General features: G+C 42.1%; 1 protein-coding gene across 2 annotated transcripts; it reads right to left on the reverse strand.

The window, feature by feature from the left end:
* Positions 1 to 5,716: 5,716 nt before the first annotated feature.
* On the reverse strand, positions 5,717 to 19,089 carry SAR1B (secretion associated Ras related GTPase 1B). 2 transcript variants are annotated; one of them, XM_058815339.1, is made up of 7 exons: positions 18,863 to 19,089; positions 14,495 to 14,565; positions 11,519 to 11,638; positions 10,675 to 10,740; positions 10,030 to 10,133; positions 9,748 to 9,879; positions 5,717 to 8,302 (listed from the first exon to the last, which is right to left on the reverse strand). In XM_058815339.1, the coding sequence occupies exons 2-7, from the start codon at positions 14,547 to 14,549 to the stop codon at positions 8,186 to 8,188; spliced, it is 594 nt and encodes a 197-aa protein (XP_058671322.1). In that variant the 5' UTR covers positions 14,550 to 14,565; positions 18,863 to 19,089; the 3' UTR covers positions 5,717 to 8,185. The 2 variants fall into 2 exon arrangements, with proteins under 2 accessions (XP_058671322.1, XP_058671323.1); XM_058815340.1 differs by having other exon boundaries at positions 18,804 to 18,870.
* Positions 19,090 to 19,197: the final 108 nt, after the last annotated feature.

Raw genomic sequence — 19,197 nt, forward strand, 5'->3', positions numbered from 1 at the left:
GTTGTTTGATACATGGTGCTCATACACTTTTATTTTTTCTTTGCTCTTGGTTATCCCCATGTCTGCTCTGGAAGTAGAAAATGAGCTGAAAGCAGGCACAACCTGATCCCCTTATCTCAAGCACCCACCACCTCACCTTTTAGAAACAGATATACTTTCAGCACAGGGTTCAAGATGTCCTACTGGTTTATTATTTTAATTTTTTTTTTTTGTAATTTCATCAGCTTCTTGAAAAACCTGTTTTTCTTTTATCCTGAGTCATTTCACATGAAGAAACTATTGTTCTAAACTGTGACTCATCAGTTTGCATCACCACTTTCCAAACCCCTCAGGGGCACGTGGGCTTGGAAGCAGGGAATGGGAGCCAGCCTTTATTTACCAATAAATAGGCACTTCATTTCTGCATTGACTCATGGCTGGTTTGCTCCTATTCCTCAGTGAACCTGGAGTTCTGTTTGCTTTTGTAATCATTTTTTATGAGGAGCATTCACATGAACCACATCTCACTGCCAATCTTCTGATGTTTTAATACAAATGCTTGCAAGGAAAGTCAAGTATCTAAATGATAGAGCTGAAATACCTGGAAATATCAAGTTTCTATAAACTGCCAAAAGGCAGAAAACACAACTGTTGGTTAATGAGACACTTGTAATTACAAAAATTCATAGGGAAAAGGAGGCCCACATCCAAATTATCCACTACACTGAAGCTCTTACACAGATCTTCACCATATATTTTGGAAATCTGAATCAAAGGAGCTCTTTTGGTGCTAGAATCCCCTCTGCCACTCACAGATACATCACCCCAGTCCAGCAAATGCAGCACCAGCAGCATGTGAGGGATGAACAAATTTTGAATAAGCAAAACTGAGCCTTGAGAGTTTAAAGGTGCAAAATGAAAGGCTTGATCCTGCTTTTCCTATGCACCAAAACCTGATGCACCAAATTCTCCTGCTGTCTTCCTGCAACCATATAAGTACCAATAAGGAAAAGAAACTAAGACTTTTGGCAACATTTGTCCCTTCTAACCCCATAGCTGTCACAATCAAATTATACTCAAGCATCTTCTCCTAAATACCTGATGCTGCAGTTCCCTGTGGGACATAAATTAAATCAGGGCTCAAATCTCTTGCAGCTGTAGTGTTGAGTGCTCCAGCAAACCTTGCCATGGTCCAATTGGGCTGGGATTCATCTCAAGGGCAGGAGGAATGCACAGGGCCCAGAGCAGCATATTAACACAAATTATATAACATATAACACTAATCATATTAACACTAATAATTGTGTGAATGGTTGCACTTGGTCTTAGAGGGCTTTTCCAGCCTAAACAATTCTATGATTCTGTGTGTCCAAGGCAAAGAAAAGTACAAGAACATAACTTGAAAGGGGGAATAAAATGAATGTTTAAACTACGACTAGGATGATTTCTGCTAAGTACCCCACAAGTGGGTTGCACACCATGATAAACTTAAACTGGGGCATAAATTTCTGGCTTTCCCTAACAGCAAGTAGCCAGTTAATGAGAATTTTTAACACATTTTTTTATTGCCATCATACTCTTCTACGCTGTCCTTTGTACACAATTAGGAAGCTCAAAGTAAAACCATTTAAAAGTAATTTCTAGTCAAAATTTCCACAGTAGTCACCAACATTTCACTGCTGGCAGAGCTGCGCAGACAGACAATATGGGGTATGGGTGCACTGGCAGGGGGGAATGAGCTGAATTTGGGGCTTTGGGGTTTTCTTTGGCTCTTGTGCAGCAATAACATGCCAGCCTAGACTCCTCACTGAATCCTTCCCATCAAGGCACAGCTTTCCACTGAGAGCATTTCCAGTGCTGTGGAAGGTTTGTGGGCTAGAAGGCTGCTCTTTCCACTTCACCTGATTTTTTACTCAGCTCAAAAACCCCACAAACTTTCTAAAGGTCAGGACTGGGAGCAGGCTATTCCCCAGGCAGACACGGCAATGTAGGCTGCAGGGGTCAGGCGCAGTGCTGCAACACATGCCCTGTGGGCTGCATGGCACAGGAGGGAGAGGAAGGCACATGCTGCTGCAGGAGTTTGGGGGATGTTGTGTGTGAATGGAGGGGCACCATCTGTTTCTGAAAGGACTGTGCTCAAGCATTTGCTGAAAATGAGGTGGGAGTTTGATTGCCTCTTCTGCAAAATGAGAACATCAGAAATGGAGTAAATAAAAAGGACAGAGGTTTGTTGGAGCAACTCCAGGGGAGGCCACAAAGATGCTCTGAGAGCTGGAGCATCTCTGCTCTGGAGACAGGCTGAGAGAGCTGGGGTTGCTCATGCTGGAGCCAAGGAGGCTCCAGGGAGACCTCACAGACCTTTCAGGCACCTAATGGGGCTCCAAGAGACCTGGAGAGGAACTTCAGACAAGGGCATGAAGGGGCAGGAAAAGGGGGAATGGGATCAGAGTGACAGAGGGCAGGGTTAGACTGGATATTAGGGACAAACCCTTCCCTGTGAGGGTGGTGAGGCCCTGGCTGCCCAGAGAGGCTCTCCAGGACAGGCTGTCCTGTCCCTGTTCAGGGCCAGGCTGGATGGAGTTTTGCTGTCCCTCCTTGCATGACTTTTTCACCCAGTTCCCAGGGCAGCCTTTGGGTCTCCTGCACCTGCACAGACAGGCTGCTCCTTGTCCCAGCAAGCACCTGCCCAGTGCCCTCCCACTCACTCCCTGTGGCAATGGGCTGGATCCCTGAAAGCTCCAGCCAAGGACTCAGGGTAGGACCAGCTCCTTCCCCAGCACAGCCTTGTCCTGTGCAGGTCACCACTGGTACCGTCTAATGAGTGCAAAAGTAAAGTCTCCATCACCCATTTCTCTCACATCTTTTTCCTTCTTTTGCAATCTTGAGATTTGCACTTATTTTATATTTTGCAGAAAGGATCCAAGTCTCAGTCACACATCTGCTTATTTTAAATCTGGAACATACAAAAGAAGAATTATTGTGGTTTTTTTCTAGATGCTGTCTTTGTCAAGCGCTCTTATGCACACAAGGTGTCTGAGATATTATTACAGAAACTCACAGCATTTTCCCTCTTATCTGGTAACACGCAGAATGCTTTTTTTGCTTTATTGCAGGAAACTGCATCGCTTTCACTAAACATCTTCCAGCAGCACAATGTTCAGCAGCAAATATAAATTTGCTTTGTATTCCCAGAGAGGTGCAAGCAGTTGACCAGGTCAGCCAAGGACTTCACCAGCCCCATCTCCATGGTGTGCATTTCATAATTTCATGTTTACAGAGACATAAATAGACTCATCCCTCAGTCACATGTGTGAGGATCTGTTACACATTCTTCACTGCAGTGAGACTCACAGCAGCTCAGTTAACTTCAACTACTCACAGGGGAACTTTTTGGGATTTCTTCATTTCTCACAAAATAATAATGGCAAACTTCATGTAAACTTCATACTGCTTCCCTCTTGCATTGTGCCTGACAATGGCTCTGCAAACACAAGCAGAATTTCTTCTTTGATAGAGGTGTCTCTTTCTCAGAATTTTTAAGCATCACAGTGTTGGAATAAAGCTACCCCCAATTAGTGTGCCACTACCTGACATCAGGTTTGTGAGTTATCTCCAGCAGCTTCTGTGTGAGGGAGGCTTCTGTCACCCTGTTACAGACATGGGCAAACAGTGCCCACGTTAGGGAGGCTCCACTTCCTTCAGGGCTGCTGTGAGAGCTCTTCTTGTGAGGCAGAGCCCAAGCATGGCCCAATCCCTCCAGCCACCACTGGCACCAGAGGGAAAACAAGGACAGGAGCCCTTCCACTCACAAGGACGATGAGGCAACATTAGCAGATTGAAAGCTCCTGAAATGAAAGGCATCAAAGGCTCCAAAATATTACCATAAGATTTCTCACTATGATGCAATATCTGCAGTAAGAAACAGGGTCGTAAGAAAAACAAGGGATATATTTTTTAAATTATTATTTTACCATACCTGCTCATCAAATTTTTAATTGTAATTCAAAAGCAGACAAAAAATAATTTGGAAAATGTAAACTAAGAAGAATGTATTCTTAAGGTTGGAAAATAGTTCTCTTAACAGTAGGTTAACACACTCTCCTGTGGGCTACACTCAGTTTCATAAATTTGAACTCCGTGGCAACCCCCACTCCTTAGTCCCACCAGGAGGGCCAATCCTAGAGCACAGCTGGATTCTAAGGATGTATCACTCACTTCTAAGATTATATCTTTCCATCTTATTTTAGAACTGCAACAAAGGAAAGGCATTTTTTTCCATGTTCAAAGAGTTTTCCAGATAGAGGATTTTTTTTCATACACCCATGCACAGAAATTGAGCAAAAATGAGACAGAACTATTACTATACCCACGCAAGAAAACCCAAACTCACTCCTAGACCATATACTGAGCACACTTTTTTCCTGATTTTGACGATTTCACAAGAACTACCTGTTTAAAACTCCTTCAAATTTCAAACAAAATTTTATTTTCTATTCCCAATGGTTGTATTTCCAGCATAGGATGGGACAAGATAATAACAAATGCATTGACAACATGTTAAAGAACACTTTCACCTTTAGCTTTTCTTCTGCAGTTTATTTTATAAATTACAATTTTCAACATTTAGTGCACTCACATTTCAGAACAGAAACACCAGTGCAAAGAGTGGTTTGTCCAAGTGCAAGAAGTTACACATCCCCACTGACCCCAGTGGATGAAGCCCAAATGTAACTCCTCAGTCCACAACCAACAACAGTGTGTTAAATGTGAGCACGTTGTGATCAACAGAAACACTGGACTCTGGTTGGAAACAACCAAATACTTTGACAGGACCAACAAGAGAAGAAGAATTTGACCTCCAGCACACCTGTGAATTCACTGGGATTGGAGACCACCTCCATCATTTTTCTGAACTGACATTATTATAAAAAGTGAATGACAAATGTTCTTTATTTGATGCCCATATCCAATTATCAAAACACAATAAAGCTCCCATGCATGCAGGTACTGTACTCCAGTGAATGTCACAGGTCACCTTTGGCACATCATAGTCAGGACCTGAACACAGAAATAATCCTGATCTGGCACAGGATGAATGAGAAAGCTTGGAGAGTTTGCCCATCTCCAATGCCAATAATTGTTGCTGAAAAATGCATTAAACCAAGACTGAAATACAGCAATCACCTCTCAGTTATACAATACATACTAGACCCCAATTTTAATTTTTTTTTAAATTCTTAATTACATCCAAGCAAAAGAAATCTTCAACCCAGAGATGCTGGTAAATGGGGTCACTCCTGTGAAATACAGGCCACTGTCAGAAGTAGTTAGTAGGATCTTAGAAATCTGCATTCATTTCTCTTAAGGAACTGTTGCAATGTAAAAACAAAATGAGACAATTAATAAATAACATCTTTATTAATGAGTTTTCTTTTTCACATTCTTTAAAGTGATGTTCAATTAAAATCTGCATAGTCAAGAGTGCAAAAAAAAAATCGTAAGTCAGACCCAAATGTGAACATTACTTGTTTTGAAGCAAGACTGGCCACAGTCATAGGAATAAAATAGAAATAAATGGCCAGGGGGATATGGAGGGGGTGGGGATGAGAACCACCAGGGAAAATTCTCATCAGTAAATTTGTCTATTAATAAAGTCTTCACACAAAGACACACAACACTCATTCACATTCATTTGCACAACAGAATGTAAACTACAGAAGAAAGGTCCTTCCTCTGCTGAATGAAATGAAATAGAGCAAGTTTATTTATGTATTTCACTGAGCATTGATCACCTATTCCAACAACATACCCAGCTGGATAACACCAGGTCCAGGTTTCTCCATGCCCTTATTACAATAACATTTCAGCCACCATCCCAGAGCAGGAACCAGGGAACCAAGGGTGTTTCCACAACACTGGGAACTATTCTTAACACACACTTTTAAGCACCATCACCTCCCTTCCTTTTCAATTTGTAATAGGATTACCCTTTTCTTTAGTGCTGCTGTTCACAGTTGGTTGGAAGAGCAGGTGAGGAGGACCCTCCAAGCCCATGCAATGGCTCAGCCTGTGGAAGTGCAGCACAACATCTCCACTTCCAGCTTCATTTCCATAAGCACAGGCAACACAGTCCCAAATCCCTCACATCAACACCACAATGTGACTCTGCAAGTAGTACTTTTAATATTTACACCATCTAGTGATTCAGCTGTGGTTCTCTGCATTATCACCATCATCAGAAAAAGCTAGAGAAAAAACCAAGAGGCACATTCCCTACATACTGGCTGTAGGCAGTGAAGACACACACTGTGCACACAGTGGTGAGAGGCCACTTCTTGCCTCCAGTCTGGATTTGTGCAGCAGAGACACCACTCCACAGCTGAGCATGAATTAAAATGCAGAATTCTCTATGTTGGTCATTTGGAAAAGCCCTCCAATGCCCTCACACTGAGCTGCACCACACACAAACTGGGCTTAATGTTTTGCATGTGATTCTGCAGTAATAAACTTCATTTACAATTTATATTAGTTAGGTTCTGAATTATTCAGATGCACAATCTAGGACTGTGGGGAACTGATCATCAATATTCAATCATACCAGTTCAGGTTTGGGCAAGGAGTAAGTCTAATTTATTTGCTTTGTGCCTACAGACTTTAGATATGAGATTCAAGCCCAGAGGTCAAAAGGAAGTTATTTGTGAAATCAAACCAGTCAGAAATACATTTGCTGCCATGGATATTGGAACATAAGGCCTAAAGTATCTTGGAGAAGATGTACAAGAGGAAGTAAAAGGATTCAGTACAACTTGCAGCAGTTTGTATTTGTACAAGGACAAAACAAACTACACAGTGAAACTTAAACCCATCAGACTGAAATGGTGACTCCAGGGCTGAAACCCCACATTCATTTGGCAAATCAGGAGTAAAACTTGCCCAGCACAAGAAAGCACCCACCACAGCTCCCAGCCAGCATCAATAAAATGTGCTGCAGCATCCTTTCTTCAAAGATAACCTGCTTCCTCCTTGGGGAACTAACACTCAGAAGCAGGGAAAAGCAGTCAGAAACTGGAAAGAGGGACTGAATTTGACCCCAGAAATAAGTGCCCTGGGCATCCAGCAGCTGCCACACTGGTCAGGTTTCAGGGCAAAACCACATAAAAGGATCCATCTTGCCCTAAAAATAAAACTGGCCAATGAGTGTGAGCTGGTAAACTTGCAAAAGCAGCAATGGCAACCCCTTCTTTTTCCAGGAAATTTCATGGGCAAGTCTTCTGGTAGACCCAAAAATTAATGAAATTGGAAATGGGATATTTAGTGCAGGGGTATTCTTATTTCTTCAGAAAGAAACTGTATTTCTTGTGTCACATCAAGGGTTTAATTCAAGAGACCAGTAGATTAAGACCACTTTTGTCATTAATTCAAGATTTACTTTGGCACAGCTAATTTAGACTTTTTGTATTTGTGGTAATTATAAGGGCATCACAGTGGATTTTTCCTTTACTATGAAAAATCCTAAAATAAATAGAATTTAGTAGTCTGAAAAAACCCACCTTACTCTAATCTACAATGAAACTACTTTGTGGCCTGCTTGTGTTTCAGGAAAATATCCCACATATTCAGATCAGCCTCACTAGTTAAGACACATTCAAATGAAACATTTCCCATTAAAGATGCCAAAACTGGATTTAAATTTATTGCATGACGTTGCATAAGAAAGTGTATTATTGAAAACTGTAAGGCATCATGCAATTATCCATCAGCTAATTATTTATTATTCCTTGAAAGATGGTTATATACTCTAAAGTTATAAAACCAGTTTCAAAAAAGTACATAAAAAATTTAACATAAGCATTAAATATTTTTCACATGTTCATCGTTTTCAGCTGTTAAAAAGTGCATTCAAACATACTGTACTGGAAAGTTGCTCTGACCAAAAATGGTGCTGGAGACTCATTAAATTAAAAGCTGCAAAAGGATGTTGCATGGGATTAGAAAGCTCACAGGTTGTGGCATTTAAACTTACAAACTTGCTCGAAATAATTTCGCAATCCTCACACTTGCAATTTAGCATCAATGATAGAATTAGCTAAAAATGTGTATTTTTAAAATTGAACAGTCAAATGAATTCAAGTTACGTACACTGAGTGATCAAAAAGGAGCAGACATGGAGCCCAGGGCAGGGTGTGCTGCTGGGAGCTCGGCAGGCTCAGTTGATGTACTGGGCCATCCAGCGGAACCCCTCCCCGTAGCCTTGTCTCTTCAGCACGCTGCACATGAACACCTCCAGGGGCCTGGCATTCAGGTCCTTCAGTGGTGTGCTGCCCTGCAGAGAGACACACACAGCCCCTTACAGCTCCTTGGAAATAAAACATGTCCTTACAGTGCCCTTATGAACAGCATCGATTCCACATGGACATCTGCTTCTATGGAACGCCCCTATTTTAACTTGTGTCTGACACTGGAATTTTGGAAAATAAATTAATCTAAAATCATAGAATGGGATGGGTTAGAAGGGATCTTAAAGCTAATCTCATTCCAGCCCCCTGCCACGGGCAAGGACCTTCACTATCCAACCTTCCGACCTTCACCTATCCAACCTTCCAGTATCGCAGGTTGCTCCAAGCCCTGTCCAACTGACATGAAAACACTTCCAGGAATGGGGCATCCCCAGCTTCTCTGGGCCTGACACCTCCACAGAGAGACAAGAACATGTGACCTTAAACTCAGTAATTTGTGTGCAAGAGCACCATGCATGTTCTCACGTGCATCCACACTGGAGAGGGGATGTGAAACCAGAACAGAAAAGCAGACATGCAAAGAGAATTTTAGAGCTTATATTTGGTGTTCAGTCACAGTTCCCTGCTCTGTTTGCAACAGTTTTCCAATCAGATAAAAAAACCATTTGCTACAAATTTTAGAACTGACCAAAGCATGAATGCCATGTTCTTGCTTGCCAAAATCAGCACAGTGCAATAAAGCTGCTGTTCAACTGGAGATTCACAGTGGTGTCAATCTTCATCAAATACATGTGGTGGAAAGACCAGAAAACAAGTTTGTTGCAAAATGCAACAAACAAGAAAATACAGACTTCTTCCTGTCTGACCTAAATTATGACTGGCACTGCACTTAAAGGGAGGCACCTAAGAGTGAATAAGCAAAGATGAATTACAGGGCAGGTGCTCCGAGCAGAGCTGGTCAGCTAAAGGAGAAAATCTGAATCTAGAAATCTGCCTTGTTGCTACAGATGCCAGTAGGAACTTTCTCTTTTCCACAACCTACAAACTTAGACTTCTACAATGGTGTAAATCTATCTCTAAGCTTTAGGCAAATATGTTAGGTAGAAAATTATTAAAGCTTGCACTTGAAATGAGAAAGATTCTATTCAGTTTTCTCTCATAATTCACTCTACAAGTATAGCCTCCTGAAACTGTTTAAAAATAGTGCATAAGAAAGTTGAAGTACTAAAAATTATTCTAGATAGAAATATCTTTTCTCTGAAAAAATGTGGCATTAAATACCACATGTATTTAAGTGGTTAATTATGTAAAAAGTTGTAGTAGACATACATTTAACATACACACACAAAGAGACTCTGGGATTCATTCTATATACTGTTATTATGTACTAAGTACTTTATAAATTAGAAAAACATTTCTTTTGTATAGCTGGAGCAAACTAGAGTCAACACACAAATAAGGCAAACTAACTGCCCAAGCAAGAAACCTCACCAAAAAAAAAAAACCCAAAAAACCACAAACCAAGCAATACCTTTCCTGTTGTCTGGCCATACAGACCAAACGTCTCTCGTAACCTCTCTTCACTGATGGCTTCAGGTCTGTCAATCTTGTTACCAAGAATTAGGATAGGCACATTAGCAATAGTTTCATCTGTCATTAGTGACTGCAAAGGAATGGAGAAAGGAGGACTGATTAATTTAAAATACAGAAGGTCAAATCACTACTACTCATTTACAGGTGACAGCAGAGGTCTGTTGGGGATTTGAGCTTACTTCTTAGAAGCTCAAACTTTCAAAAGTTTATTTAAACTTACATCAAGTTCTTCTTTTGATTCAAGCAATCTTTCATGATCTGCACAGTCCACCAAGAACACAACACCATTAATTGCAGGCAGGTAGTTTTTCCACACTCTGCGAGCTACAGGGAAAATAAGAAATTAAAACAAAATAATCCCCAAATAACAGAGTGATGCACATTGGTAATTAAAAAGCAACAGGTGCATGTGGGTTTATTAATTTGATTTTTTAAAAGTTCTTAGCTTATGTTGCCAGTCTTTGGAATGCAATTCATGTTTTACAAAGCTTGAAATAACAGAACAAAACCATAATTCACTCTAATGTTATCACTGTTCTATCCTACATGAATGCTGATGTGTGGAAATGGTTTTTGTTTCCCCAAGAATTATGTCAACAAAGGTAAGTTTGAAGGTAAATGCAAGGAAATGAAGGTAAATGCAAAGTACAGAACCTGTCACAGTATTAATCAAAAGTTTCTCCTCTACTGCAACTCTTGCTAAGTCGTATTTGTGATTTGTGATAAATGGTGGAGATGAGCAAAAGAGCAGCCAATGTCACAGAAGAGTTTGGGAAGTCAGTCTCTGCAGCAGGGCTGTGTTTCTGATTGGAAGCAAACTCCAGCCCAGTTCAGTGAGCTTGAGTGAGTCAACACACAGTCTTACCTTGAGCATGTCCACCCAGATCGAAGGTAGTGAAAGTCATGCCAGCAATTGTCAGCTCTTCTGAAGCTGGAAATACACAGAATTATGTTCTAGGTGAAGGTTATGCAGCGCTTTGGAAAAATCTGGCCTTCTAGCACATAGATTTTACTTTCTTTTGGTTCTTTACAGTATTGTGTTATTCAAGAAGAACATGAGAGTAATACATTCTCCCAAAATCAATGGCACATTCATGTATCACCAAAATGTTATTAACCATTAAAGCATGTGTGAAATATCTACAATGCTAAGAAGAGCAGAGTATTCCTACATTATTTATCCCTCATGTTACACAAACAACAGTTGGCTCTGACATCTGGTTTGCAAAAAAGATTTTGCATTTGGCATTTTGTTTTCAATACTGTTCAAGGCTTCTCCTCTTCATATCCTTTCCCAGTTTCTCACCTCCTTACTAGACTTCCCCAATCCACATTTTCAACCTGTTGAACTTTTTCTCCTGCAGGGTTACCTGGATAACAATTACACAGCAACCTCTGAGACACAAACACTGATTTTCTAATTATACAGAGAAGCTGGTCCCAAAAATTTCAAGTCCCTATTTCTTGCAGCTTCTATAGTACAAACTCTCTGCTTCATTGCTCTGCTTGATATTCACCTCTTAATTTTAAATATAACACTCTGAACTATCCTACACACACTGTTTTTTAAGATTACTTGAACTATCCATGGATTGCAATCCCAAAAATCTCAGATCTCCTCAGTTACACTGGTGGTCTTAGATCTGACATAATCAGATCCTGCTTTTCTTCAAATGCTTTCTAGCTAAGGAGCAGCACTATGAACTTACTGGGGTGTAACGTAGGGACGTGCTGTCCCAGTCTGTCATCTTTGAGCATGTGCAGCAGTGTTGTTTTTCCAGCATTGTCCAGTCCAAGAAACACTAGTTTGCCTGATTTCTTGTACAGTCCTAGAAGAAAAAATGACCTAGTGATTAATCAGTTCAACACAGTTCATTTCCAGCACTAGAGATGATTTTGCTCCTAGGAACAAAGTGTTCAGTCACAGTACAAAATACAGACCAGGCAAATTCCAGCACACCTTTATCAGTGCCCTTTATCCACGCTGTACAAATGACATTCCCACTTACCACAAGGCTGCTGTACCAGGTAACCTGCAGCTTACAGGATGCTTGGCAGGACAGGCACAAATTGGTGTGAATGTGTCAATCATGGAATACATTCCATTAGCTTAGGAAAAGCTTCTGACAGAACAGGACTAAATGCTACCAGTGTAGTTTACTCTGCCCCAGCAAAAGCACAGTTCTGCTCACAGGTGGTGGAGAGATGGGCACAGACCCAGCACAGATGCAGCAGGCTCTGGATCATGGGCCAATCTGAACCTGAACTCTGTTCACCTACCTTCAATTACAGCAAAACACTTGTCTGAGACAAAAAAGAAATTCAGACCTCAATCACAATAATACAGAGAAATTGGATTCAACATCAATAATCATAATTTGTGAATGAATTCTTTAATATTGTCTAACACATTATTTGGACAAAAAGTAACTTTCACCCACATCCCCAGGAAAACTGTTGGCTGCATCCTGAATGGCATTGTCAGGACACTCTGACACACTTTGTCCCATGTGACAATGCTTTAACAAGAAATTTTATTTTCATTGATTGTCTTCTTTATAAAAATGTCTTCTGACCTTCTTCTCCCCCTCCACTTGTAACCCCAGAAATGCAACAGTTGCTGTGAAGGAGAGGAAAGATTTTTTAAAACACAAACACCATATTTCCTTAAATTGGAGATTATGGAAGGGCAATTCTCTTACAACTTGTCAACACTGTATCCTCTGCCAGAATTAGTTTTCACTGCTTCAAACTCATTGATATTCAAAGGAAAACATTAAGATAAAATAAACTTAAAACCAAAAAATCAATCCTGTTCTGTACTACAAAAAAACCCTATTTTCTGTAAAGTGCTATGCTCCTGTGTGTTGGGGTGTTGAGCCAGCCCTGCTGAGGCTGCAGCACTGCAGGGACAGAGGTGCCTCTGCCCAGCAGACCTTTACACCACTGCTGTTTGCTCACCTCTGCCTTTGAGCTAATCTCAGGGATCACATTCCAGCTGGACATGTTTTGTAACTTGCAGGAATGAATATTCTCTCCTATTCATCGTCTTATTTCATTATTTCATTAATGATCTTTATTACTCCAGGTCCTGCAGAGTGTCTTCATAGTTCTTTCATGTACAACAACTTTTACTTCCCAAACTCACTTTCTCACATGCCCATATATACACTAACTAATAAACTGTGGAGTGGAGGAAAAAGTGTTAATGGTTACAGGGAAAGAAGTGGACAAACATTTTCATATACTAACTTACATCACAGGAGAGCTCCAGTTCATGCTCACCTTATGAGTTAACCAAAACTCTCCTAACCTATAGGAAAACAAAAATATTTTTCCCCCTCTCAGCCAGCAGATCCAGGAGTCTTTGCTTCCCAGTCAGATGTTGCTGCTTGCACCACAACATTTCAAACTTCCCAGATGTCTTTCAGAGAAATACAAGACTAACAAGCAGCCATACTTCAGCTACTGGCTACACCAAGACCTGAGTTTTTATACATATATACAAGTTAAAAAATGGTTTTGTGCCTCCCAGAAGTATACTTGTGCAAAGATGTTCTTCCTAAAGTGATCCCATTAACCTTCTGACAGACAGCACAGGGAACTGTGGCAGTTTCCCAAATGTTATGATCTGTCTTTTTCAACTCTAACTACAACTGAAAATGCAAAGAGAAACTGTTTCTTTTAGAAAAAGAGGGGCATAAAAGAGGAAGCTGTTTCAAGCTCCTCTGTCTTTCAGCAGAATTAGCCTTTGCTTGCACAGGAATGGAAGAGCAGGCCAGTGTGCAGTAATCACTGTGCAGCTAAGGAAGAAGAGATAAGAAAGATTAGTCAACTTAGTTAAAATTTCACTGGCTAACATTTTGATAGCAGGCCAAGGGTCTGACATTCAGTGCAAAACTTTAAACTTTCAACTGATAAAAGGTAGGTGGCACAGCTTGCTATGACTTCTTAGCCTCCAATGCTTTTTGACCACTTCAATAAAAACCTTTCAACTTGGAAATTGTGTCTTTTACCTATGTGATCTGCAACTTCTGATCCTTTTTTTAGTATCCTAACATTAAATGAATCCTAACATTAATTTTCCTCATGGTTGTGGGGTTTTTTCATCTTGGACTGATATGGATTGCAGACTTTTTGAACAGGGAATAATTTTCTGAGGCTCTTGAGTAGGTGCCAGTGAAGTTTCACATTAATTTCTGTGGTACAGAACAAAAACTCACAGAACAAGGTGCTGCTGAACATGAGAAAGAGTTTTAATATCTGACACTAATTTTTTGCAGACAGTCCCTTCTATTTGGATTCTGAAATGATAGCCTCATGTGCAAAAGAACTGAATTAAATAACTGAGTTCAGTTCTTTACAGCAGAGAAAAATCAGAACAAGACCCATAAGAGCCATGTGAATTACACCAGCTTAAATGTAGTATGATTAGAAAAGTCTGACCTTTTATGATCATGAAATAAAATGTAATTTTTTTCAAGAAGAGTTAATGTAAGACAGAGTGGAGAGCACACTCTGGAAATGCTCAGTATTGATAAGTGAAACTTTTGTTTGAGTGTTACTGAATGTACACCAAACCAAATATTATTATTTACCCAGCAGTCTTATTTGAAGATAACAAGTGAACAGATATTTTACACAAGAACAGCAGAAAGGAAAAGCCCCAAACAATAATGACTTACCTAAAAACTGCAATACACTACTGAAACCACTGTAAATCCAATCAAATAGGAACATATCTGAATCTTATAGTCTGAAATAAAGAGAAAACATAATACATTTAAGTTCTGTCAGAACAGCACATTAAGCATCATAAAATATTTATAGGTAACAAAAATAATTTAAAATCCTGTGTTTAAAAAAAAATGGTTTTGGTAAACTGTATCATAGACCAGTTAAATGACAATAGCAAAGATTTTCCCCTCCCTTGGGAAAACACTACATGGACTGAAGTCTTTGCAAAAAGTAAAAATAATTTTATCCAAACTACAATTTGTTGAAGGTATGTATGATCCACTGAAGATTTTCAACAGGATTTTCACTTTTCAGCTGGGGAAAGCTGGCACTTAGAGAGGGCACTAGAGGGATATCAGTGCAGATTTGGGGCTCCAGCCACCCCTGGGAGCTGCTGGGGTTCAAAGTGGAGGCAGTAAGAGGTGAAGAAGTTTTGCAGAATTGAATCTAGAGAAGTTTGATACCAAATAAATCCTGTCCACACAGAACCTGTCTGTTTGGCTTGTTATGGAAAACTATTACCTAGCACAAAGCACTGTAACTATCCTTCAAAGTCAGTGACCTCCTGTATTGCCCTGCACAGGCTGCCATAATTCAAACCTTAATGCAAAAGCTTTGTTTTAAAAAATCCACTTTTTCCCAGTGAATTCCTTCAGCTTGGATTCAATAACAAGCTGAGCTGAGAGCCCATACTAGGTTCATTGTGTAGCCATGAGTGATGAATTTCCTAGCTTTCATCTTAATTTCCTCATTATCTAAAGTGAGGATAATCATAGAATCATTGAGGTTGGAAAAGACCTCTAAGACCATTGAGTCCAACTGTTAGGCCAGCACCTCTGTGTTCAACACTTACACCAAGTCCCCAAGGCACATCCCCAAGGCTTCCAATGGTGAATCCACCACTGCCCTGGGCAGCCTGTGCAGGGCTTGGCCACCCTTTCAGTGAAGAAATTTTTCTTAATACCTAATCTGAATCTTTGCTGGCACAACTTGAAGCTGTTTCCTCTTGTCTTGTCACTGGTCACCTGAGAGAAAACACCAACCCTGACCTGGCTACAACCCGTCAGGGAGTTGTAGAGAGTGATGAGGTTTCCCCCTGAGCCTCCTTTCTCCAGGCTGAGCCTCCCCAGCTCCTTCAACTCTTCCTCACCAAACTTGTGCTCTAAATCCCACTGAAAGCACCAGTTTGACACAGTGAACTGTAAGCATTTTAGTTCTCTTGGAGACTAAAGGGCAACATCCTTAGAAACCTTTAGCAGCTAATTCCTACTGGAATACATGACCCCTGTGGACACTGGAGTCTGGCTGCCCTGGAAAAACTGGGCTGCACTGCTAAACACAGCTGGGAGAGGCATTCTCACTGCTACAGGGGCCCAGCACACTTGTTCAGAAGCTGCAGGGCTGCCTTGGGGCATCTCAAGAGGACTTCAGGGCAGCTCTGAGCCTAGAGCACAGCACACAGGAGTCAAAACACAGGTCTGAACCAGCCCAAAAACCCAGGCATCCATCACAGCAGCTACACTCACAACAGAATTTCTTTGCTATGCAACAACAGGTACACCATACAGAGCTAATGTGGAAAGAGGAGTGGATATTTAAATGACCTTTGCTTGCACTGGAACAAAATCTGTTCAGATGACAAAGCACCAGGTGTCTTGGTTTCGCCACAGCTAACCCTTAAACCTTTAACCATGACTCTGAACAACACAGCAGCTGCAACAGGCACAATTTTTAAGAATACCAATCAAATATGCTTGTCAATGCATAAACACCCAGTTACACAATGTCATGACTGAAACTGTCCCTTGCACAGCTAAAAATCAAAGGTCAAGAATAAGCAAACATGGCAGAACACGCACGTCAGCAGATTTATTTATTGCTTGAGCAAAATAGCAATGGAGAAAAGCCTCTGTGGGGCTTAGGGAAACCAGCGACTCAAATAACCTGCAAATCAGGGCAAACAGCGTGATGTAAGAGAAGTGCTCAGATTACTGAGGTGAGAATAACTTCAGTGTTCAGTTGTATTAACCTGTTCCATCTATTACACTTAGGTTTACAAAAAACATCAACCAAAACAATCTTCATGCACTACAGAAAAACTTTAAGGGGCGAGATTCAAATGATTAATGTGAGAGCAGGATTACTCCACAAACACAGCTGAAGTGGCATTAATACAGGTTCAATTTCCATCACCATAAGAAAAGTGGTGCTGGAAACAGAGCTACCCAAATCCTCCCAGAACAACCTCCATATCAGCTGGCAGCAGTTAAAGGAAAACACTTTCAAAATGGGAAAAAAATGAACAGCTAATTGTAAAGGCACACAGGTAATATTTGAATAGCGATATTAAATCTGCTCTTATCACATAGGAAAACTTTATAATTCATAGCTGTGTCAAATCAAAGCATTACAAACCAGAGTGACTCTGCTCTGGTTGGAGAGTTGTTATGCTGAGAGCAAATTCAGGGAAGAGCTGAGGCTGTTGAATATATACAGACTCAAACTCTCAGCCTCACGTTAAAAACACCACAAAAGCAGAACAATGAGGACTCAGCAATCACTGTTCACAAGCCATGATGGAGATAAAGGTACTATTTTAATGTTTTTTCAAGGCTTGATTTGAAAATAATCCACTGGAAGCAGACAAAAGTTTTAAATGAAAAGCTGTGCTGGACCAAGACAGTCTTTTACACCAACTGCTTTTACAGACATCACCAGCTCACTGTGTCTCCACTGCAAAGACACCAAAGTTAACTTTCTAGTATCACTTCAGTGACACGTGTACCACTGAAAAACATCCCCTTCAACCCTGGTCAATGTTATTCCATCAGCAAAGCATCACCCAGTAACTCCTGTGCAGCCATTCTACCACTCCACAGCCCAAGGACCTGGGTTCACTCACTGAGACTGGAGAATGAGGAATTCCCCACAGTGGCTCTGGTAACACCGAGCCAGCCTCCTGGAGGGAAAGCTGCTGACAGCATGGACTAGCAAGCAAACTCACTCACAACTCTTTTATCTTCTGAAAGCCAGGAAATTTTTTCCTCCTACACTCAACTAGTGTTTTTCCTAGCTAAAAATTCATAATTTCATTTCCAAACCTTAGGACAGTGCTCACTTCTGAAGACTCTTGAAGTTAAGGTAAGAGACAGTATCAGGCTTTTAAAGAGCATTTTAAATGCCTTTATGGGACAATGAGGAAACAGAAACCAGTGACACCCAAGAGAACAGCTCTGCAAGTACTGGGAACACACTGTGCTACACCTGTGTGGGGACTGTCAGCAAGAGAAGAGATCTCAGTCCAGCCTGAGAGCACCAAACATCAGTTTCAGCCACAGCTCAGTCTGAAACCACAACCTGCAAGCAATGGCTTAAAGCCTACTGCCAAGGGTGTATTTTTAGTTTTTCAAGCAGGATGGAAACATGATAACTTGAAAGTTATAATTTCACACATGATCACCATAACATTAAAAAATATTACCACACGCAACAAAAGTAAAATCCCTAGGAAACTTGGTGGCTAAACTGAGATTCTACAACACAGTTTACTCTTTGATTTGAAACTGCACTTGGATTTTGTATTTTAAGAGCTAAGGAAAGGCATAGTTAGAAAATTAGATAAAAGCATAGACTTTCTAAAAGTATTCTGATAATTTTTTGACAGCAACTAATTTTTGAGACAGCAGTTTGCCTATGAGAACAGCACTACAACCCACGAGTTCCCAAGGGCAGCTGGTGCAGAGGTTTCGGCAGCCCTGGCTCACAAAGCCCAGCTGTCAGAGCACATCCTCGCTGCAGGGCCGCCGAACATTCACTGACAGGGAACAAAACCCTTAAAAACAGTAACTTCTGAAGACATAACAACACTTCAAACAAGCATTGCCCTGTCTATACAACGCGGCAGACGGCCCAGGGATGCTGGAGGGCACCCGTGGGTTACGGGGTTCCTTAAGGCACCTCACCAACACAGACCCCCGCAGGCAGCGCTACTCGGGACCTGCGAGCACCGTGACAGCCTCAGGACCGGCCCGAGCAGCCCCAGGGCAGTGCCGGGGGGAAGAAAGGAGGCGACAGAAGGAATAGGAGGGAAGGGGGAGAGCGGCCGGCCCCGGGCCCCGCGCAGGCCGCAGCTCGTCGGGGCGCGCAGGGACCCCCGGGCAGGCCCAGCCGCGGCCCGGAGGCCGCTCCCGGCAGGACACGGGAACGGCCCAGCGTCCTGCTGGGGAGAACAGACCCCTCACCACCCACCCCGCTCACCCGGTACCGCCGAGCCTGAGGTGCTCCGGGACTCGGGCAGCACCGACACCGACACTCACCCCGGCTGCGCCCGCTCCGCCCCCCGCCGCTCCTTCCGGCACCGGCACCCGCGGCGCACACACTCGGCTGGGCTCGTCTGCGTTCGGATGGACTCGGCTCTGTCCGGATGGGCGGGCTTGGTCTCTACGGGGTTACCTTCGGCTGGGTTCGGCCAGGCTCGCCCCGGTTCGGTGTGACTCGGCCGTGTTCGGCTGGGTTCGGTTCGGTGTGACTCGGCTCCGCCCCTCCGCGTGCCCGCCCAGCCCCGCCCTCGGCCCCGCCCCTTTCAGCCGCAGCGCCGCTCCCGGAAGTGCCACGTGTCCGCAGTGCGGCTGCGCGCGCCGCCCGGCAGTTC

The sequence above is a fragment of the Ammospiza caudacuta genome, chromosome 16 (genome assembly GCF_027887145.1).
Source record: "Ammospiza caudacuta isolate bAmmCau1 chromosome 16, bAmmCau1.pri, whole genome shotgun sequence".
Lineage (NCBI taxonomy): Eukaryota > Metazoa > Chordata > Aves > Passeriformes > Passerellidae > Ammospiza > Ammospiza caudacuta.

Excerpts from the sequence above, each read along its gene's own strand:
- SAR1B (XM_058815339.1), bottom strand. The coding sequence starts at position 14,549 with ATGTTCCTATTTGATTGGATTTACAGTGGTTTCAGTAGTGTATTGCAG. Across the intron at positions 10,134-10,674 it reads TCTGGGTGGACATGCTCAAG|CTCGCAGAGTGTGGAAAAAC; the intron begins GTAAGACTGTGT and ends TTTTCCCTGTAG. Across the intron at positions 9,880-10,029 it reads AATCAAAAGAAGAACTTGAT|TCACTAATGACAGATGAAAC; the intron begins GTAAGTTTAAAT and ends ATTCCTTTGCAG.